Below are 21,515 nucleotides of genomic sequence, written 5' to 3' on the forward strand. Positions count from 1 at the left end.
AGGAGAGAAAAGCCAGGGTGCATTTCCCTGCAGTGGCCAAACTGCCCGTCAGTGCCCACAGCAGCTAATGAACTCTAGGAACAGCTACTTGCCAAGGCTCGTGCTGCCAGGACAGCTGAGCACAACAAGGTTTGGCCACGTGTCTTGCAAGACATGCTGCATCCAATGGCCGGAGGACGATTTGCAAAGAAAAAGCAAAGAAATGTTTGCATTTGGATGCATTTCTGTGCTTTCAGCAAAGGCTGCAGGTAGCTGGGGTTAATTCTAAGATGGGAAGCAGAGAAAGGTTCACTGGACAAACAGCAGCATTCCTCCCTGCAGGTCATAAAAGAAGGAAAATGGAAATCTTGCCATGGCTTTTGCTTCTAAATTTAACGCAGTTCTCCCTGAGGCACAAACGCAGCTCTGCACCACCAATAGCGCCAATCCTGGATCTCTGCTGGGATGCAGATCTGACCCTGGAAAAGTCGTTAACATGGAGGTGCAGCCACTTCACATTCACATATTCATATTCACATTCACAGATGACACTCGCCGACGTCGCTCTGCAAGAATGCGCCAGGGTTGCATCATGTGGGCTCCTTGAATTTTCCAGCAATCCTGCCCACTGCTGCTTTTCAGCCAGGCTTTCCCTTCAGATCTGTACAGCAGCTCTCTGTCAGTGTATTTTCAACAGGCATAGACATAGTTTGTCTGCTGAAGAATAGTATGCCTTGGAGAAGAGAAGGCTGCAGGGAGACCTCATTGTGGCCTTCCAATACTTGAAGGGAGTGTATAAATGGGAGGGGGAACGGCTGTTTGTAAGGGTGGGTGGTGACAGGACAAGGGGAATGGTTTTAAAGTGAGCCAGGAGAGGTTTGGGTTGGATGTGAGGAGGAAGTTTTTCATGCAGAGGGTGGTGAGGCAGTGGAACAGGTTGCCCAAGGAGGTTGTGGATGCCCCATCCCTGCAGGCATCCAAGGCCAGGCTGGATGTGGCTCTGGGCAGCCTGGGCTGCTGGTTGGTGACCTGCACACAGCAGGGGGTTGGAACTGGCTGAGCACTGTGCTCCTTTGCAACCCAGGCCATTCTATGATTCTATGACGACAGAGAGAAACGCATCGTTGAATGCATTAAATATTATGCAATGCTACACATCCATCACACACTGCAAACTGACTTCAAAAATGTGATTGAAGATGCAGAAAGCACTAAGAAATTCAGAAATTTTAGTCCAGCTGGGCAACCCTCATTGACACCAAGGACTGTTTGGATGCAGGAAGCACAGATGCTCAGCAGTGCTGAGCTCCATTCAGCACTAATGCTTGCTCAATCCACCACCATTCGGTTCTTCACCTCCACAACTGTCACCAGGCTCTTCATCTGGCTGAATTTGGACCCGGCTCCACGTCCAGATGAAGGGACCCCACTGGCTGGGAGTTAGAAGGTTCTGCCCCAGAGAGCACTGGGCACAGCCCAGAGCTGACGGAGCTCAGGGAGCGCTGGAACGCTGCTCTTGGCCACAGCATTTGGGTGGTGCTGTATGGAGCCAGGAGTTGGGCTTAGTGGTCCTTGGGTGTCCCTTCCAACTGCAGATATCCTGTGGCTCTAACCTAGGGCATGACATTTGATGTGGGCGCACAGTGTCACTGCAAGCAAAGCTGTGGCAGCTCAGATCTAAGAGCACAAGTGGCTTGGGTCCCACCAGATCAGCATGGGGTGGTCACTGGGGACATGGCAGGAGCTGGAGTCCCTGTGCAGGATGAAGCCCCTTCCCCAGCTTTATCAATCTGGGCAGCTCGTCCATTGTTTGCATAAGAGCAGAAAAGACAAAGAGGCTGCCAAGACCCCTCCTAAACATCCGCAGCACGTGGGTGACGAGCAGTGTACATGCTGTTTGTTCCTGTTGGATCTCTGCCCAGTGCAGGGGCTGCCGAGCCCTGAGTGTGTCTTTCCTTGGATTCATCCCTCCCCTCCTGCTTAGAGCCCCCAAAAGTGCACAACACATCCCCAGCCCTGCCCTGCATTCACCCCCCATCCCATCACCATCCTTGGCGTCAGCGTTCCGCAGTTCAGCAAACCCGATGTCTAACAAGCCAGTCACTTCCAGGGGCACCAGTAAGATTGCTGGGGCTCAAACCAGGCTGCCTTTGTGATGGTGACACACGCAGTTGTGCAAATTGCCTGCTCACACATGTGCACACGTGTGCATGCACTGAGCCCGCCCCAGCGCTGTGCTGGAGGCTGCAGATTGGCTGGCAGAAGATTTGTCTCAAGCAGGGTCAGCTTTAGGGGCGTTTCTCCTCCAGAAGAAATGGTTTTCTTTTACATCACATTTTCTCCTAAGAGGCCTGAAATGTTGCTGCAGTGCAGGGGAGGGGAGAGCAATGTGAGGCTGTACTTTGACAGCTTCAGCCCAATCTGAAGCTGAGGCAGAGAGCTCAAAGCCTTCCCATTCCTTCTTGAAAACAGGCAGCCAGGAGCAGCCGAGCAGGAGCTGTAACACTGCAGCAGATGGGTGCTGTCAATGGGGAAACTGAGTCCACAGCACCCCAAAGCATAGATCTCACCTGGCTCCTGCAGCTGAGAGGTGGCCCTGGTGTTTGTGGGGCTGATGCAGATGAAAAATGAATTGCTTGCTTGCTTCTTTTTGGTTAGTTTTCTTGTAGAAAGGAGGGATGAGGAGCACAAATAGCTGAAAAGGGAAAAGAAGTTCTGTTGGGAAGTGGAAGAAGCAGCCCAAGAAGATGGGGGAGTCACCATCCCTGGAGGTGTTCAAGAAACATGCAGATGTTGTACTGAGGGACATGGTTTAGGAAATATTGGTGCTAGGCGGACGGTTGGACTGGATGATTTTGGAAGTCCTTTCCAACCTTGGTGGTTCTGTGGGTCTATGATTGGGGTTGGCTTGGCTGCAAATCAAAGCATGGGGCCTGATGGGTGCTCCCAGGAAGGAAAACCCCCACTCTAAACTGCAGCCACCTGCAAGGACCCCACCTCCTATTCTTTCTTTTTATTCTTTTCCCCACTGCACAGGACAGGAGCCCAACCTGCTGCTGCTGGACTTGCTTCAGGGCTGCCCTAATGCCTCCTTTCCATCCCAGAGCACCAGAGGAATTTCCCACCCTCCTCAACACGTTGGCAGGGGACCCTGTGGATTTTGAACTTTTCTGTGGAGCATTAAGCAGGGATTACAAAGCGGGATCAAGGGAATCTCTCTCCTCTCTGCCCTGCAGCAAAGCAGCAGCTGGGGCCTCGCTGGCCTGTCCTGCCCTGTGTGTGCATCACAACATTCCCGCCATAACTGTGGGCGTGTGACCTCCTCCAGGGCAATCAGTTGTTTTTCTCTTCCTCGTTCTCCTCCACCACATTTACTGAAAGAGCTTTCGCTGACCGTTGCAAAGCAGAGGATGTGTGCATCCACCGGGCCAAAACTTGCACTTTTAGGGCATGCAAGCGCGTCCCAACAGCTCCCATAAGGCATCCCCTTGCTGCTGGGTGGCTGCATCCCGCTGGTCCAGCACCAGGGTTAACAGAAACGAGTTTTGCTCATCGCTGTTACAAACCAGACGGGCCAGGGCACACATCCACAGGACTCTCAGCCTTTCAGCTTCACTGCTCTCCTTTGTGTGCTGTCCGTTCAGACAAAGCTGGTCTCTCCCAGCGCCGGCCAAAACGGGAGCTGGGCACGGCTGCAAGCCAAAGGGAGAAAATCATAGAAGGGCTGCAATGCTGCATCAGCCATGGCTGCTTCCAGGCTCCATCCAAATCCACGTGCTTTTTGGGAGAGGTTTTGCTGATGAAATTGGGATTCATGCAAGCTCCCAAACAGTCTCAGATAATCAGTGATAACACTGCTCCCGAAAAATCTGAGAAATGGTCTGGGAAGAGCTGAAGTGCTGTAGGAAGGTTTGAGCTGGTCCAGAAGGGATTCTTTAAGGCTGGGGTAGCTTCTCTATCCATTCCTGTTCCAAAAACAATGCCCAGGAGTGGGCAAGGGAAGCAGTGCGAAGGTGGAGGAGCATTCACACTGCTGAATCACAAACAGAGGTGACAATTCTGTCACAGGGACACACAATTTCATACCACACATCAAGCTGTGCCTCAGATCAGATGCACCTGGGTCAGGGCAATCCCAAACAGAAATACAGGCTGGGTGACAAGGGGATGGAGAGCCTGACCAGGGCTGGTCAAACACTTGGCCAAGCTCTTGGCAGAGTCACCATCCCTGCAGGTGTTCCAGAACCATGGAGATGTGGCACTGAGGGACATGGCCAGTGGGCGTGGTGGGGGTGGACTTGATCTTAGTCACTTCCAACCTTGATGACTCTGTTTCTATGACAAAGCACTGCCTGGGACCTGCTTTAAAACGACCTTCAGTTGTCTCCAGCCCCGCTCCATGCTCTTAACTGTGGGGTTAGTGAACAGCTTTATGCCTCAGCCCCATTAAATCCAAAAGGTATCAGAAGGGATTTGGTAATTCCTCTAGAAATGTTTGTCCTTACCAGCCTTGCTACAGGCCATGCTTGCTCCTGGAAAGCAGAAATCCTTCATCAGCACCGTCTCATGGCAGCTTAGAAGATGCCAGACTAATGTGGAAAAAGAAGGTCACCTCAGCCTACAAGAACAGTTAAACGTACAAAGCTGTGAGAGTTTATATTTTAAAAGTTCTGTCCAAACAGCAGGGTCTGGTTTCACTTGCTGTTGTAGGACAACAGCACTCCTGTGATATATCAGCAAGTGAATCAGTTAACACTGTTTTAAAAAAACCAGGCCAGCCAACTACAGCAGTATTCAGCCATTTGCATTAGGGCTGCAGGCTGGGGGCAGGACTCCCAGCCTCTACCCCAGGGACTGTAGTTCTGATGCAATAAATCCTCATCTTGTTTAGGCTCAGATCCCTAGCACAAGATTCATATTTTTATGATCATTTTGTTACTGACTGTACCCAAGCACCTGAAAAAAGCATCTCCTGCAGCTCACTGGGATATAAACCAAGGATTTTGCAGAGAACAGACACTTACAGCTATGGAATGTGGCTTTTTTTCTTAAGTTATTGAGAACGTGCAAACATTAAGATGATCTTAAAGGTCCCTTCCAACCCAAACCATTCTATGATTCTATGATTTGATTGCTCTGTATGATTGTTTTTTGTTTTTTTTTGCTACACATATATTATCATAGAATCAACAAGGTTGGAAAAGACCTCCAAGCTCATCCAGTCCAACCATCCACCCATCACCAATACTTCTCCACTAAATCACATCCCTTGGTTCAACAACATTGGCCATGCCTTCCAACTCAGTGGACTAAAGTGTGTTTGGCCACTATATGCACCCAACAGGTACATATGGAATGTGGGTAAATTTAGTGTCTGTGCATTAAATAGGCAAGAGTTTTGCTGAGAAACTGAGCTAATAATGGAATCGTAGAGTCATTAAGGAAAGCATAACATTGAAAATAATGACTTAACAAAACAGTTAGGACTTCAGAGTCAGAACTATTGCAAAAAGCAATTGAAATACCACAGAATCACAGAATGGTTTGGGTTGGAAGGGACCTCAAGGATCACGAAGCTCCAACCCCCGCCACAGGCAGGGCCACCAACCCCAGGGCCCCATCCAACCTGGCCTTGAACACCTCCACGGGGCATCCACAGCCTCTCTGGGCAAAATCAAAACTAATTAATTTAATAAAAATTATCAAAATTAAGCGACTCCTGGACCTTACTGCAATGCATATTAAAACACTTCTGATGGAAGTATGTTTGAGGAGCTCCACAAATCCCTGCTTACGTTTACATTCTTGTACTACACTCACTGGAAGGAAGAGAATACACACTACTGCCAGCGATCACAGACTGCACCTACACAGCAGCAAAGTGCTGAGACATCACGGCAGCCCTCGGTAGATCTTAAAACGAAAGCTCTCCATCCGCAGGAGCACAACCACGCTGGAAATAGCTCTGCCCAAAGAAATCCACACGAGCAGGCAGGCGGGGAGGAGCTGTGCCTTTTGGCAGCCGGGCCTTTCATTACGGAGCAGAGAAGACGGAAGAAGGCAACTCCCAGCATCGCTCCCCCTTCCCGCTCCTCTCCCATCCCACCGCCTTCCGATCTCCTACGTGGCACTGTGGGGGCAGGGAGAGCCTCTAAGTCTGGCTGCAATCAGAAAGCACTCCATGATAGCAAATATATCCCCCTGCCGTGATGCAGATCAGCCCCATTCCTACTGCTTTTGCCCTGGAAAATAGGATCCCGACCTGGATTTGGGGAGAACGCGCTCCTTTTCTGCATGTGCACAGCCCTAAGTGTGGTTATCTGAGAGCAGAGCACTCAGGATTGTGTTGTATGGGGGGGATACATTAGGAGTGCAGGGCAATTAATGATAGCATGAATAGAGTGGGGAAGTAGGGGGAAAAAATCAGGCAAAGGTTTGTGCTGGCTGCCTGTCCTCAGACACAAAGAGCTATTTTTATTCAACTCTAAATTACCCTTATGGAGGCAAATCTGTTATAAGTACTCTGTCAAAGGAGTTTAATGCTTGAGAAGGATGAAAAGCTTTACAACTTATTTTAAATATTACTGGGAAGGGGAAAAAAAAAAAGACATCCTTACCCGGGAAGTGATTAGACAGAAGGGTTTGAAGGTGGAGCAATCCAAAACCTGGCAGAGGAAAGCAGCTGCTGCTGGGAGCTTGAAGGAGCTCTTCTGGTTTCTGAGCTGGTACCACTTCACATGTGGATTGATTGCTTGCAACCAGCAACTTCTTTTCTTTCTCTCCATTGTAATAAAGCTGATCCACATCCAAGAATTCAAGCCCCAGTCAAAGAAAACTGCTCCAAGTATATACTGGTGTGCAACAACCTGATGCTCAAAGTATTACAGAACCCTCTCTCTCCATGGATCCTTCCCAGAAGGAAGCCAACCTCCACACATCACCACCATGAGGTCATTATCATCGAATCATTAAGGTTGGAAAAGACATCCAAGATCCCCGAGTCCAACCCTAACCCATCCCTCTGACTGTGTTCCTAATCCCAAGGTACCTGCCTAGATGCACAATGCCCAAGGAAGCTGCCAGCTGAAATGTTTGTTCAGGTATTTCTGCACATACACCTTGCTGAAGAATAAACAATCACATAAAGCCAGAAATGATTTCCAGCTTGGCACCCAAAAGGTCGCCCGGGGAGTGGGACCTTTGGCACATTTCCCCTATAACAGATCTTGTGCAAATAACACCACGTGGATCGACCTGGTGTAGGGAACCTGCTTTGGCAGGGAGGTTGGTCTCGATGATCTCTAGAGGTCCCTTCCAACCCCTACAATTCTGTGATTCTGTGATCCATTCAGCTGTACTAAAGGCTGTTGGGAAGGGCCTTCTCTCAGCCAGAAGCAAATGGTGAGCAGAACAAACCTGCTATCTGCTGCTGCTGTGATCAAGTTCTTTCTGCTGTGAGCAGCACTGTCAGAGAAAAACACATTCTGGCTTGCTATCAGAGCTGCTGAATGGCTGCTGGGGGAAAAGCTTGTACAAGGGGACTCTTGTTGCTGCTTTCTAGAATTGGTGGAGTGATGTTATGTGCAGATTCCAGCTCGAGATGCTTGCAGAACAGAGCCACTGGAGACTGTTTTCTACAAGAGGTAGCAACACGCTGAGACCTCTGCCTTCTGAGGCAATTTGCAGAGCTAAACCCAGCATTATGGGGAAGAAATTCTTCATGTGGAGGGTGGTGAGGCCACAGCACTGTTGCCCAGAGATGGCTGCTCCATCACTGGAGGTGCCCACAGCTGTGGATGCCTTGGGCACCTGGTGGCCCTGCCCATGGAGGGATGGGGTTGGGTGGCCTTTAAGATCCCTTCCAACCCAAACTAGTCCATTGTTCTGTGATTCTATGCCACTATGATTAGAAAAAAGGGGAGACACAGACCACAGCTACACACGCAGTGATGCAGCATCCTCCTGCTGATGTGGTACTTACCAATGAGCATGCTGTTTGATTACTGGATGGTATCACTGGAACAGGTTGCCCAAGGAGGCTGTGGATGCCCCATCCCTGCAGGCATTCAAGGCCAGGCTGGATGTGGCTCTGGGCAGCCTGGGCTGCTGGTTGGTGACCTGCACACAGCAGGGGGTTGGAACTGGATGAGCATTGTGCTCCTTTGCAACCCAGGCCATACTATGGTTCCGTGATACCTAGAATATCACTATGCCCCTACGGGGCTGCCAAACTGCCATTAAAAAAAACAACCATCCCACACTGGCTTAAAAATGAGACAAGGGGTGAAACTAAGTGGAGTTCAGTACTCATGACTCAGCACAGAAACTTCTCCACTTCACATTCCTCACTGCAGGAGCTCTCCACCAACCTGACACTGGCTGTCCACAGATTAACTCTTTCCATATTATGTTGGGGCTGTGAATATTTGCTGCTGTAACACACCAACAGAAGATGAGCCCTTTCCAAACTGCAGAATTACCACTGGGAATGAGGATACTGACATCATGTTTATGTTATAATGAAGAACAGACACCAAGCAACCTGCTAACCTGTGAGGCAGGTGAGGTGGAAGCATGGGAGATGCCATGGGTAATGGGGTTCATCTCTGCTGCTGAGGAAAAGGAGAGGGGAGGTTAATGCAGGTGGGGGGATGGATGGAGAAGCAGTGTCTGTGGGATATGGTACAATAAGGAGAAGTGGGATATAGAGAAACCTGCAGATTGGCCATCAGGTCCCTGCAGAGCACATGCAGGTCTCCAAGGAGACAAGGACATTTCAGAAGGCAACACGTGGCTTGAAAGTGAAGTTAGATGTTAAACCTCTGCTGCCTGCGGTCACAGCTGGTCCACCGGGCAGAGCCTGTTGCAACAGCCTGAAATGCCATAGAGCTTGACAGCCTGCAAAAAGAGCAGTGACACTCTGCAGAAAGAGCAACGACATGCTGCACCCGAGCAGCGACACCCTGCACCTCCTCATGCACAACCAAGCAGTGGGGGCACCAAATAAGCTCTTCGAGAGTCCCATATCAACACAGGAGCCCTGTTAGGACTCAGTCTCAATCCCAGCCCCCGGATCCCCCCCTTTCCAGCCGCCCGCTCCCTGCTATTGGTGGGAGGCCGGGAGAGTTTACTCGGATCCTCCCCTTCCTCTCTCCCTCCCCAGGCTGGATTTTTTTTTTTTTTTTGAGAGGTTTTCCCAACTTCCAGAAGTTTCTTGCCGGCCCCTTATATACCCCCTCCTCTGGACCGGGAGGTGCACAGGGAACTGAGCCCCGATCCTGCACTGCTCCGAAGGTAAAAGGAGGGGGGTGAGCCCCGGGGCACCCCCACTGCAAAGGGAGGGGGATGCAGGTTGTTATTTGGGGGCTGCCTGCTGCTGGCCGGCCCCATAAGGCAGGGGTATGGGAGGGTGGGTGGGGAAGGGGGTGAGGGCTTGCATGGGGGTGGGTTGGGGTGGGCGGCGGGGAGGTATATGGATGAGTTTTGGGGATGGGGTGCCCCATAAGCTGTTTTGCCAACTGTGCTAAAGGCAAAATGTTAAAAGATCCCCACCATTTTCGCTAGAGGTGATTGCAGTGTAGTTGAACCCAGAAGAAGCTTTTTTTTTGGGGGGGGAGGAGAAGAAGGGAATTGTGGAAGCACCGACTTGGTCTGAGGCTGGAGAAAGCCAGCAGCTCCTGCCCAGCCTTGGGGACCTTGGGGACCGCACTCAGCACAAGACTACTAACCTCGTCCTTCTGCCTGCCTTAACAAAGCCTCACCTCCTTCTGATGGCATGGAAATAATGGCATTTGCTCCAAAGTCCTGGTCCTGGCCGGTCCCTGAGAGCCCTGCTGAGCGATGCAGGATGCCACGCTGGCACGGGGCGTCCCCTCGTAGGGCTGGGCTGGAGGGCTGCAAGAGAGAATGCAATCTGTTGCACATTCCACCACTTTTATCTGGACCTATTTCCACCCTGGGTTATCGATTCACCCATAATCTCACTCCTAAGTGAAGAATAGGAGGAATTTCTCCATCTCGCTGCTGTGGGCTGCATCGCTCATCACAGCCCAGTGCCCCAGGCTGATTTATTTTTGGCCATTTTCTGAAGAAGTGAAGCATTTTTAGGCTGAGGATGTGAGCAGTGTGGGCAGCGGGTTGCTCGCAAGAGAACTACTCCCTGTATCTCTTTTCTTTCAGAATGAACAAGGCAAACGTTGACCTCACTATGAAACAGTTTCAAGGTATCTTTAGAAAGGAAAGTGGGGGAAAAAAAAAAAAGCAAATACTTCCCAATTCTGAACGCCCACCCAATGTTACATGCTCCTTCAAGTGTATTAAGGGCAGTTCTGAGCCCTTTGCTCAATCTGTAGCTTTGGGGCAGCTGGGGAAGCACTTCCCTCCAACAGAAGGCTTGCTCCCAAAAGGGCTTTAGGGTATAAATTGCTATGTAACTCCCATGCTGGCAATGGGTTCCTGGTGCAACTGCGCACTCTCTTTGCTTCGGGCTGTGTGCGTGCATGCTTCCTTCCATATGTAATCCCAGCGGGCCCTTCGCTTCCTCATGGCTTTGCTTTAACCCTGAAACAGCCATGCTCTCATCCCTGTGTGTACTGGGATGGCCCCAAGCTGGGTGTGAGGACAGAACCACTGGACGCAGCCCCATGGGAGCCCTGTGCGTGCTGGCTTTGGGTGTGAAATTGGGATTTAAGGGGGGGAATGGGCCATCAGCAAGCTTGGCTGTGAGCACTGTGAAACTGGCAAGGAGGAAAAGTCTAGCAAGAGATGGGGTATAGGCAGATGGTTTCTCATTGTAAATATATTTTGCTGCCCACTCAATAGACAGGGAATAAATAACCCACTGGAGGACACATGCATTTGTTTGGAGCTGGTATTCCAGTGAGCTTTCAGGCCCAGCATTTAGGATTGGTCAGGCTGACGATGTGTTTTAGCTCTGACCTCAGTGGGGATGTGTGTGCTTATGTCGAGATGCATCTACTTAATGCACATAGATGCTAAGAAGGTGGAAAGGGGTTCAGCAGCTCCCTCTTTTCCCTGACTTCCTTGTAGAACTGAACAGACAAAACCAAGAGCTGCATAGCCAGCCTTGGATCTGCTGGCTGGGTACCGGCACAGGCTGCCTGGGAGAAGGGCAGGGAAGGGGGAGGGGGGGAAGTTCACCATCCCCAGAGGTGTTCCAGAACCATGGGCATGTGGCAGTGAGGTATGTGGTCAGTGGGCATGGTGGGGTGGGTTGGACTAGATGATCTTAGCAGTCTTTTCCAACCTTAAGGATTGTGTGATTCTCAGAGGGCACACCTTGTGGGAAGCTCATGTACTCCATTTGTGCCTAAAAAGCTGGGCACTGAGTTCTGTGGGGGTCCCCACGGAGGACAACCCCTGCCATGTATTAGCCCTGGGCTGGGCTGGCACTGTGCTACGTGGCCCTCGGGCAGCAGGAACATCCCACTTCTAGCTTTTCCTGACCAGTGCAGAGGTTTGATCTGCTGCTCTGGGGGCAGAAATACAGGTTGATCCTATCCCCCCCACCCTTAAGTCATTGACTGTACATAGAAAGAGAAGAATGGTCTCAAGTTCCACCAGAGGAGGTTCGAGTTGGACATTAGGGAAAATCTGTGCTCTGAAAGAGCGGTGAAGTATTGGCACAGGCTGTTCAGGGACTGGGAGAGTCACCATCACTGGAGGTGTTCCAAAGCCATGGGAATGTGACACTGAAGGACGTGGTCAGTGGGCATGGTAGGATGGGTTATCTTGGAGGTCGTCTCCAACCTTCATGATTCTACAATTCTGCATGAACATAATACAGTAAAAACAGGTTAGAAAGGAAGCTTTCATTCAAAAATGCTCAGGTCCTGCATTTTGGATACAGCCTGGTCTCTTGCTTGAGGGAAGGCCCAATGTGGATTTGGGATCATTGCACTGCAAGCATAGCACTGATGCAGATGCTCCCAGAGCCTAGGTGTGGATTTCACTGGATGGGTCTCTAAATGCTCCAGGGAAGGCTTGGGACACGCTAATGGTGAACCCTTCCTGCCAGCAGGTCCCCAGACGTGTTGGGTGCTGCCAAAACCATGCAGCTTTTCCTGGTGCTTGCTCTCTGTGGCCTCGCAGCAGCTGTGCCCTCGGAGGACAGGAAGCTGAGCGACAAGGCAACAACGTTGGCTGACCGCAGCACGACGTTGGCCTTCAACCTCTACCATGCCATGGCCAAAGACAAGAACATGGAGAACATCCTGTTGTCTCCTGTGGTTGTGGCTTCTTCCCTGGGCCTCGTGTCCCTTGGAGGCAAGGCTACAACTGCCTCCCAAGCCAAGGCTGTGCTCAGTGCAGACAAGCTGAATGATGACTATGTGCACAGTGGGCTGTCGGAGCTCCTCAACGAGGTGAGCAACAGCACAGCCCGTAATGTTACCTGGAAGATCGGCAACCGCTTGTATGGCCCTGCCTCCATCAATTTCGCCGATGACTTCGTGAAGAACAGCAAGAAACACTACAACTATGAGCACTCAAAGATCAACTTTCGGGACAAGAGGAGTGCCCTGAAATCCATTAACGAGTGGGCAGCCCAGACCACAGATGGGAAACTCCCAGAAGTCACAAAAGATGTTGAGAAAACTGATGGAGCCCTTATTGTCAACGCCATGTTCTTCAAGCGTAAGTGCTGCCTTCAGTTCTTGCTACAGGTGACCCCTTAAGCCCATATATAGCAGCCTAAACAAACCATGGGTCCACCAGAAGCACATGGTTTTTCAGAGCATGATATTTTTTTTGCTGCTCCCTTTTCTCAAATGCTGAATATCTCCTTCCTGCAGCTCACTGGGATGAGAAGTTCCATCATAAGATGGTGGATAACCGTGGCTTCATGGTGACCCGCTCCTACACGGTGGGCGTTCCAATGATGCATCGTACAGGTAAGTTGCAAACCTGCCCCATGCCCCAGGACCAGCTGAAATTTGCTTGCTGCTGCTCGGTTTTCCACTAACTGCTTCCAAGATAACTTAACTTCATGGGCAATGAGTGAGAGAGAACAAAGCATGGCATGCTTGCTCTGTTGATTCAGGCTCTGTTAGCAGAGAGAATCCAGATTTGCTGTTAGGAATAAACTCAAACTCATGACGTGAATGAAAACCACAATTATGAGTTGTTGCCAACTCCAATGAAGCTGGGCCAGTTCCCAAAATGGCACTGAGACTTTCTTCCCTCAGTGTCAGGGGAGCCCAGGATGAAGTGGCAGAAAGGTTGTGGCTATTTGCCCATACCCTGCATCTCACCATTTCCTATCTCTGATTCTGACTTCAAGGTCTCTACAATTACTATGATGATGAGGCAGAGAAGCTCCAGGTGGTAGAGATGCCACTGGCTCACAAGCTCTCCAGCATGATCTTTATCATGCCAAACCATGTGGAGCCTCTGGAGAGGGTTGAAAAACTGCTGAACAGGGAACAGCTAAAGACCTGGGCTGGCAAGATGAAGAAGAGATCTGTGGCCATCTCGCTACCTAAGGTCGTCCTGGAAGTCAGCCATGACCTTCAGGTAAAGGAGGTCCTTGAATAAAATAAAGCAGTTAAGCCTTGCAGCTATTTGGGGTGGGAGAGAGAAGAGTGGAATAATGGGATTGCCTAGGCTAGACCTTTTTCTGGAGCCTAGACTGACAGTGGATGGAACAGATTGCACTGTGTCGTGTTTGGGAAGGTTGCTGACCTCTCTTCTCTTCCTAGAAACACTTGGCTGACCTGGGCCTGACAGAAGCTATTGACAAAACCAAGGCTGACCTGTCAAAGATATCTGGCAAGAAAGATCTTTACTTATCCAACGTCTTCCATGCCGCTGCTCTTGAATGGGATACAGATGGAAACCCCTATGATGCTGACATCTATGGCCGAGAGGAGATGAGGAACCCCAAGCTCTTCTATGCTGACCACCCCTTCATCTTCATGATCAAGGACAGCAAAACCAACTCCATTCTCTTCATTGGCAGGCTCGTCAGGCCCAAAGGAGACAAGATGCGTGATGAGTTGTAGTGTTTTTTTTTTTCTTCCAGAGCTTGTTTTGGTTTGCGTGTTTTTTAGGGGGGGATTTCAAAAAAGGGGAAACACTATTTTGTATCCTTCTCGAACTATGGGTGCTATTCAGACCAGGGTGCATTGTGATGAGAAACCAGCATACACTTTACCTCACCCCCAAATACAAAATCCATTGCACAAACCCACCTCCAGAGAACAGGGGAGCCTGGCACAGTAAGTAACCAAGTGGACAGGAACTGGCATGTGTTGTCTCAGCGCTTCAGTTGAGATGTTTGGGCTGATGCCTCGTTCCTCCCTGCACCTGCTTAAGTACCTTGCTACTACCATCAGCCCTGCAAAGGCACAAGCCCTCTACCTTTCTATCTCTAATGCATCTGCACATTTAGTTCTGCCTGCTTTTTGCTTGCTTTGGTGCTGTGAAGCACTGTGCTAAAGCTGCTTTGATTCCTATGCAGTTGCTTCTTGCTTGTGGCAGAAGGCAAAAGTATGCTTAGCTCAAGTGGTACAAAACAGAACAACCAGAGCTGATTTTGTGCTTCAGCCCCAGGTGCACCCCTGGGACCAGAACAGGACACTGACAACAAGCAGGAGCTGAAATCCTGTGCTGTTGTACCTTTCTGTCCTGCCTCACCCTGCTCTGGATGGCTGATAGATGCTTCACCAGCACCAAGCTGTCAGTCCTTAGCTAGAATACTACAAAGCCAGGTGCAACCTTGGTCTATGTTCTGCAAAAGCAGGTGGCTTTGAGATGTCAGCAGAGAGGCCAAAGAGACAGGCTTGTACAGACACCTGTGGAATTATTTAAGTGGCTCTCAGAATTATAATGAGACTTTTGGGCCGACAAATCCAATTAAACCAACCAGGCAAACGGAGAAACTTCTGGTGCTCCTGCATCAGCACACAGGACTGTGAAAGAGTTTACACTGTGAAAGTTCCCCTAGTTAGAAGCAGGGCTGGTAACCCATCAGCTTCTGTACCAGACCAAGGGACTCCTGCTGGCCTCTAGCAGGGAGGTGGACCAAGGCTCACTTCCACTTGCCTCAATATAAAACTTTAATTTCCTTTACCTGACTGCCTAATGTTCCTTTTCTGCAGCTCCTCTCTTCTCTTTAGCTCCCTGCTGGCTGACCTGGATAAGGGCACACTGAAAAACAAATGTATTTATAATTATATACGTATTTATGTCTGATAATTAACAAGTTTCATAGCCTGCTCCAGCCTAAACTTGGAGGTTTTTCCCATCTTCATCAGATTAAAAGACATTGTCAGGTTAATCCTACTTAAAAGAACTGATGCAACCCTGAGAGCATTGAAGCATGTGTCAGATAAGCCTTACTATGCACTGAGACATACTGCAAAGCAAGACATGACAAGACTATTGAAGTAAGAGAAATCTGGGTGTCATGTTAGCAGCAGTTACTTGGAACCAGCAGAGACAGTGTGACTGCATTGCTTTTCTTTGTATTTTCCTGCCAATGCATTTGCTGTCACACAAGCCCAATACTGCATTTTTTTCAGAACATCCATGTGACTGTTTCCACTTATTTATTAACAACTAAGAAGTTGTTACCTCTTGCATCTTACCAGACATCTCATACAGCAAAAAAATTCAACTTGCAACTCCAAGTTTAACCTGTCTGCATCTTCTCCAGATTTGCAAGTTAGACAGTTGCAGAAAAGCAGGTCTGCCCTAACTCCCATCCAAGCCAGCCATACAGGGAGGGCTTGTCCTCAGTTTCTTCCTAGTTCGTATTCCCAGGTGCTTTCCTGACTGTTGGGCAGAGGAGGGAACCCACAAGGCTGCACCCAAATGCAGAGGAAGCCTCAAACCCAGCGTGTATGCTACACAACCTGATGAATCAGCGCACTGAAACCCATATGCTGTACCACGTTATGGAAGATGGGGTGGGGGGAAGGGAGAGAAGGGGAGGGCAAGGCAACAGATAGTGTAACTTGCATCATTTGGATGCAGTTGGCCTATGGCTTTTATTGTCCTTGTACCACACGATGACCGTTGTATGATTTTGAAATAAAACTTTTTCAGTGAACCTCTGGGCAGCCACACTGACTTGCAAGGCTTGGCAGGAGACAAAATACTGTGTTTAAAAAAAGAACTTGCAGACATTCCTTGGCATTATTAAATCTAGCATGCCTTCATCTGGAATTTATAGACCAATGCTGCATGTACACACTGAATTCCCATGACATCTGTGTCATAGGAAAGGAGCTCTATTACTAAGTATGCAAACTTGCAAGTGTCCACATCTTTAACACTGCACAGACAAGAGGACCTACTGCCCTCCCCTGCTGTGACATTCAACTGGGCAGCAAACAGATCTATTAGATAGCTTTGCTGACTGCTCAACTGAAAGCTTCTTTGGCTGAGATGTAGTCAAAGGAAACAGAGGAGGAAAAAGAAAAGAACCTGTAGCTTCAGTCAACACAAAGCTAAGTCTTAGAAAATCTGGCGAGGTCTCACACTGCTGGCCTGCGTTCTTCCACTGCTGGAAAGGGATTAACATGCTGGCTATCCAAGCAGCCATCTGCCACTCAGCCACAAGCAAGGAGAGCTGCAGATATCTCCCCTTTTCCCTACACCAAAACAGCACATCTAGGACAGGCAGGTGCATACACCCATGTGCAAATCCCCAGAGAATGAATAAGGACCAGGCGCTTGAGGGATCACAGCCTTTTTTATGCAGAAAACCGCAGCATCCACCCCCAGCACCAATCTTGGCAGTCTTACAACACCATCAATCTACAGCAGCATCATTTCAAGCAAGTTGAAAGCTATTCCAGATCTTCCGGAGCTCCTGAGCCTTTCTTACTCCCAGACTGTCTTGTTACAAATGTGTTTTTTATCGCTGAGAGGACTGCAGTTTAATGACACCAGAAACTGAAACATTGAACTAGTAAAGTTGTTCACCATAAGATGTGTGCAGGTACCTGAAATCAGACTTGTTCTCTGGGACCCTGAGACAGCACAGCTGTTTCTACCAAACCTAGCCCACATCCCAGGCAGCACTCTGCCAGGCCAGCTTTCCAGGAGCCTTGTCAGAGATGCCAGCAACAGGAAGGCTGAGGCTCACGCTCACACACTGCCAGACAGACCAGGTCCTGATGCTGTCTGTCTGAAATTCCAGTCCTTAAGCTGCCTGCCTAGTTCCTGCAGAGAATAGCTTGGGTTGGAAGGAACATTAAAGCTCTCTTTCGTGGGCTGGCTGCCCCTGTATCAGGCTGCTCAGGCTCCCATTCAGCCTAACCCTGAATGCCTTCAGGAATAGTGAATCCACAAGATGCTGTGGCCAGTTGGTGCCAGCGCCTCATCACTCCCTAAGAAAAGAATTTCCACCTAGCATCTAACTTAAATTTCCCCTCTTTGTTTAAAGTCCTTTACCCTTGTCCTATCCCTACCAGATCCTGCAAAAAGTCAGTCTCCCTACTGTTTGAAAGCTCCCCTCAAGTACTGAAAGGCTACAAGGATGTCCCCCCAAGCCTTCTCTTCTTCAGGCTGAACATCCTCAGCCTGTCTCCATGGAGAAGTGCTCCATCCTCTGACCATCCCTGTGCCCTCTAGACTCACAGCCCCACGTCCCTCCTGTGCTGGGGGCCCCAGGCCTGAATGCAGTGCTTCACACAGGGCCTCACAAGGGCAGACAGAGGGGGACAGTCCCCTCCTTGCCCACTGCCCCCTCTGTTGGTGCAGCCCAGAGGACTGCTGGCCTTCCAGGTTGTGAGCACTCATTGCTAGCTCCTGTCCTGCTTTTCATTCATCAGGAGCCCCACGTCCTTCTCTGTAGGGCTGCTCTTAGTGAGTTCTCCTCCCATCTGTACTCTTATCTGGAACTGCCCTGACCCAAATGTAACAGAAAATGGGAGACTGGATGTAAAGGCACTCTTCCTAAGGGAAAAAAAAATTGCAGGTTTGTATAATTTCAGTTAATGAAACAAATGAGTTCCAAACTGCTCAGAATGCAAACAAAAAGCTCGTGAACATCGTTATCTCTTGTGATATGCATAAGTGTCCTCCTCTAACAGCACCAGGCTTCAAGAATATCAGTCTGAAAGTTAATTGAGTGCTCATACTGCCTTCTCCAGCCACAGGGCTTTCACCAGACCACAGCAGACAAGAACAGCACCAACACTCTGCATACAGCAATGGAACAGAAGAGAGAACACATCCCTGTCTACCTAATCTAATTCTCACCTTAAGGATCTACCCATGCAATCCCACAGCTCATTAAAGCCAGTTTGCAATAGAGCAACAAATTAAGAGACTGTCTATTCAAGCCTCAAAAGAAGATGAGTTTTTCCTCAATGCATATGCATTTAAATGCTTAGGACAGGTCTGAGATCTACATACACACAAATAAATGTACTTTTTTTCCCCATGTAATGTGTGAATGTCTACCACAAAGTTTCACAGAATCACCATGGACAAAGGTTACTTCTCCCTAACAGGAGATGTGAAGGCTCTTCTCCATAGCCCTGAAAGCCACACAGCAAACATCTCTCAGTAGTAAGGGAAACTGAAACGCAGAGGTGAAAAAAGCATTTAGTAGAAAATACAGGAATACTTCAAGTGAAGCCTGAGAGATTGCAACTGCTTTGGACATTGCTAAACAAGCTCCCCTCCTGGAAGCCTTGGAGAAAGACTGCAATGTAATTGTCAGTGGACTCCAAACATCTCTCTAGAAATCAGCATCTTGTCCCCACTCTGTTTAGCTCAGGATCTGCTAAGTTCACTCCAAAAGGTAACACAAGCTGAAAGAAATGCAAAGAAATTCCTTCCATACCAAAGATTCAGGCTCTTCCTGAATATACCTTGCAAAAAAGAAAAAGCACCTCCACAAACACTGTCTTTTGTGATTTTATTAAGAGATGTTTTCAGGACAGCCAAGCTTCTGGTTGCAGATCTTGTAAACCCTACAACAACAACAAAAAAAAACAACAAACAAAAAGACTGAGTGAGATGGTGGCAAATCATTTCCTATAGCTATTTTCCTACCCAAAATGCTGAACAAGGCAACTCCAAGTGTTCCAATTACATCTCTCACTTCCTACATTTTAGCCAATGACCTCCCCCTACACGAGCAAGTCTTGCTAGTCAGATCCCCTTGTTTCACTGCAGCCCTGCACACCCCCTGAACCCTTCCTGTTCTCATGAGGAGTTTCAGTCAAAGCACAGCCCAGGCTGGCTTTCACCAGCAGCTAAGGAAGCCTTCTGGGAGAGGCTTTAGGCCGTGTGCCCCCTGCTGCACTCCTCAGAGAAAACAGGCCAAACTTTTAAAAGCACCAAGCTGCACATTTTCATCGATGACAACCCAGAGGACTTCCATTGATTAGTTTATTATAGAAGCAACTCAGTAGGAAAGACAGGAGTTCAAAACCCGATGATTTACTAATGAAACTAGCCTAACATCAAGCTTGATGTACTGGCTTCTAAGAGTCAAACCTCAACTGGATACCAGTACAACCACTGCTTGAAAATAGCATTAAAACATCTAAGGCACTGAGCCCTTCTCAGACAAATGCCTCTAGGTCACTCAAATTCTGACCCAAGGTGCCCAGATCCATGTTGTAGAACACAGCAAGAAGCAGGGCACTTGGACAAGGATATTCCCTTTCAGACTCGTCATCACATCTTCATGGAAGGGCATGTTCAGTGTGCAGCTAAACTGTGTTTGCATGAACAGTTCACTCCTGCTGCTCACAGGCACTCACCTCTCAGGCAGTGGGAACTGGCTGCGGCATGGCTGGCTGTTCTGGTTTGCCACCTTTCTGCTCTGAAATGGGAGTGGTGGGCAAGATCTCTTCTTTGGGTTCCACAATGCTGACATGATCTGGAAGAGGCTTTTTGGGGCCAATCTTTCCACTTGGGTCCCATGGCAGCATAATTTTGACTTTGATTCCAAGTACACCTGCAAAAAGGGACAGAACATTAAAGATATGCTCATTGGACACAAAGTTACAAAAGTAAGCTACCTGCACCAAAACCACCTCTCACAACTCCGAACTGATGGAAGCTAATTAAAAGTAATAAAGCTTAAAAATCTACTTAATGTAAATTTACATCAGTGTGTTTATCTCTGTTAAACTCACTGCCTTTGCTAACTGCAGCCTGGGATGACTATGATGAAAACATTCTATAACATGATTCTTTACTATGAGAGTGGTGAGGTGCTGAAACAGGCTGCCCAAAGAGGTTGTGGATGCCCCATCCCTAGAGATGTTCAAGGCCAGATTGGATGGGGCCCAGGGCAACCTGGTCTAGTATTAAATGGGGAGTTTGGTGGCCCTGCGTGTGGCAGGGGGGTTGGAGATCCATGATCCTTGAGGGGTCCCTTCCAACCTGGCCATTCTGTGATTTTCCTGAGATAGCTCAGCTGGCCAATTGCACCACATTCTGGTGTCCCTTCTCAGACAAATGCCTCTGAATCAACCAATGAGGAGGACATCCTGCCCAAGGCAGCCTTAGCACAGCACCACAGAACATGGCACCGACCAGGCTGTGCTGGCACAAGGACATCCCTTCTGACTCGTCATCGTATCATCACTGAAGGGAGGACAGAACAACTCTGCTCATGCTAATCTCTTTACATTTGGTGCTCTGAAATGCCTATTAAGATGCAGAAGTCACTTGTGTTTTACTGGGAAAAGACAAGGGGATGAAAGCTGGCTTGGCTGGTTTAGCTGGAGGACTTGAAAGACTGCAGCTGTGGTGGGAAAGCTGTCAGTGATGCTTGCTTTTTTGTGGGTCTGATTTCCCTGGGAGCCAAGAGACAGAATCCACCAGCTTTTGAGCACAGTCACTAAGTGTACTTATAAGGTGTTTTGCTACCAGGCTCAGAAGCCAGGGAACACAAATGAGTATCTGGAAAATCTGCATGTTACCAAATGGAAACTTCAATCCCCGCTAGCAGCAAAAGCAGATTACCCACAGTGAGCACACAAAATCCAGCTGTCTGCAGAAGGACTTTTCTCCATTTCCCACCCACATAACAAACGCAAATAAAGGTCTCCTTCAGATCTAGTGTGCAAGTTCCACTAGTGAGAATTTGGTCACAGGAACCAGAGAAAACAGATTTTCAGAGTCAGAACACCCAGGGACAGCACAATTGAAAGATCAGAGGTGCACTGAAATGTAAGTTACCACCTCACAGATGAGTGAAATCTCCAGCCTGTAGGCACAGAGTGCACTGGGTTTTAAAGAGTTAATGTATGTTCACAGAATCATGAAGTGGTTTGGGTTGGAAGGGAGCTCAAGGACCACAAAGCTCCAACCCCCCACCACAGGCAGGGCCACCAACCTCCACATTTCACAGCAGCCCAGGCTGCCCAGGGCCCCATCCAACCTGGCCTTGAACACCTCCAGGGATGGACGGGGATCCACAGCCTCTCTGGGCAGCTGTTCCAGCACCTCACCACTCTCTCCCTAAAGAACTTCCCCCTGACTTCCAACCTCCATCTGCCCTCCCTCACCTTCCAACCATTCCCCTGTCCTGCTGTTAT

General features: G+C 49.0%; 2 protein-coding genes, 1 long non-coding RNA gene and 2 other non-coding genes across 9 annotated transcripts in view; 1 reads left to right on the forward strand and 4 right to left on the reverse strand.

The window, feature by feature from the left end:
- LOC104909432 overlaps positions 1-10,152 on the reverse strand; it is a 29,343-nt gene extending 19,191 nt beyond the window's left edge. For 2 of the 4 annotated variants that reach the window (XR_002111210.1, XR_002111209.2), the window contains exons 1-3: positions 9,741-10,152; positions 8,530-8,877; positions 4,485-4,597 (exon numbers count right to left, since the gene is read on the reverse strand). This is a non-coding gene — a long non-coding RNA (uncharacterized LOC104909432). Of the gene's footprint in view, positions 1-2,549; positions 2,675-4,484; positions 4,598-8,529; positions 8,878-9,740 lie in introns of all 4 variants that reach the window. The other 2 variants (XR_004158671.1, XR_004158670.1) reach the window with 2 other exon arrangements.
- SERPINH1 (serpin family H member 1) lies at positions 9,134-16,051 on the forward strand. 2 transcript variants are annotated; one of them, XM_010706276.1, is made up of 5 exons: positions 9,134-9,273; positions 12,020-12,633; positions 12,792-12,890; positions 13,280-13,512; positions 13,698-16,051. In XM_010706276.1, the coding sequence occupies exons 2-5, from the start codon at positions 12,051-12,053 to the stop codon at positions 13,998-14,000; spliced, it is 1,218 nt and encodes a 405-aa protein (XP_010704578.1). In that variant the 5' UTR covers positions 9,134-9,273; positions 12,020-12,050; the 3' UTR covers positions 14,001-16,051. The 2 variants fall into 2 exon arrangements, with proteins under 2 accessions (XP_010704578.1, XP_019467932.1); XM_019612387.2 differs by having other exon boundaries at positions 9,160-9,273; positions 12,017-12,633.
- A 2,806-nt stretch (positions 16,052-18,857) lies between these two features.
- RPS3 (ribosomal protein S3) overlaps positions 18,858-21,515 on the reverse strand; it is a 7,663-nt gene continuing 5,005 nt past the window's right edge. The window contains exons 6-7 of the mRNA XM_010706278.3: positions 19,728-19,924; positions 18,858-18,929 (exon numbers count right to left, since the gene is read on the reverse strand). Coding sequence (XP_010704580.1) covers positions 19,731-19,924 — 194 coding nt within the window. The 3' untranslated portion in view covers positions 18,858-18,929; positions 19,728-19,730. The remainder of the gene's footprint in view (positions 18,930-19,727; positions 19,925-21,515) is intronic.
- On the reverse strand, positions 19,522-19,658 carry LOC116216234. The gene has a single exon (XR_004158688.1). It is a non-coding gene; the product is annotated as a small nucleolar RNA SNORD15 (small nucleolar RNA).
- On the reverse strand, positions 20,418-20,565 carry LOC116216233. Its single transcript, XR_004158687.1, has one exon. It is a non-coding gene; the product is annotated as a small nucleolar RNA SNORD15 (small nucleolar RNA).

The sequence above is a fragment of the Meleagris gallopavo genome, chromosome 1 (assembly GCF_000146605.3).
Source record: "Meleagris gallopavo isolate NT-WF06-2002-E0010 breed Aviagen turkey brand Nicholas breeding stock chromosome 1, Turkey_5.1, whole genome shotgun sequence".
Taxonomy (NCBI): Eukaryota; Metazoa; Chordata; class Aves; order Galliformes; family Phasianidae; genus Meleagris; species Meleagris gallopavo.

Coding starts and splice junctions, on each gene's coding strand:
- SERPINH1 (XM_010706276.1), top strand. CDS start 12,051: ATGCAGCTTTTCCTGGTGCTTGCTCTCTGTGGCCTCGCAGCAGCTGTG. Junction 12,891..13,279: donor TCCAATGATGCATCGTACAG/GTAAGTTGCAAA, acceptor TCTGACTTCAAG/GTCTCTACAATTACTATGAT. Junction 13,513..13,697: donor AAGTCAGCCATGACCTTCAG/GTAAAGGAGGTC, acceptor TTCTCTTCCTAG/AAACACTTGGCTGACCTGGG.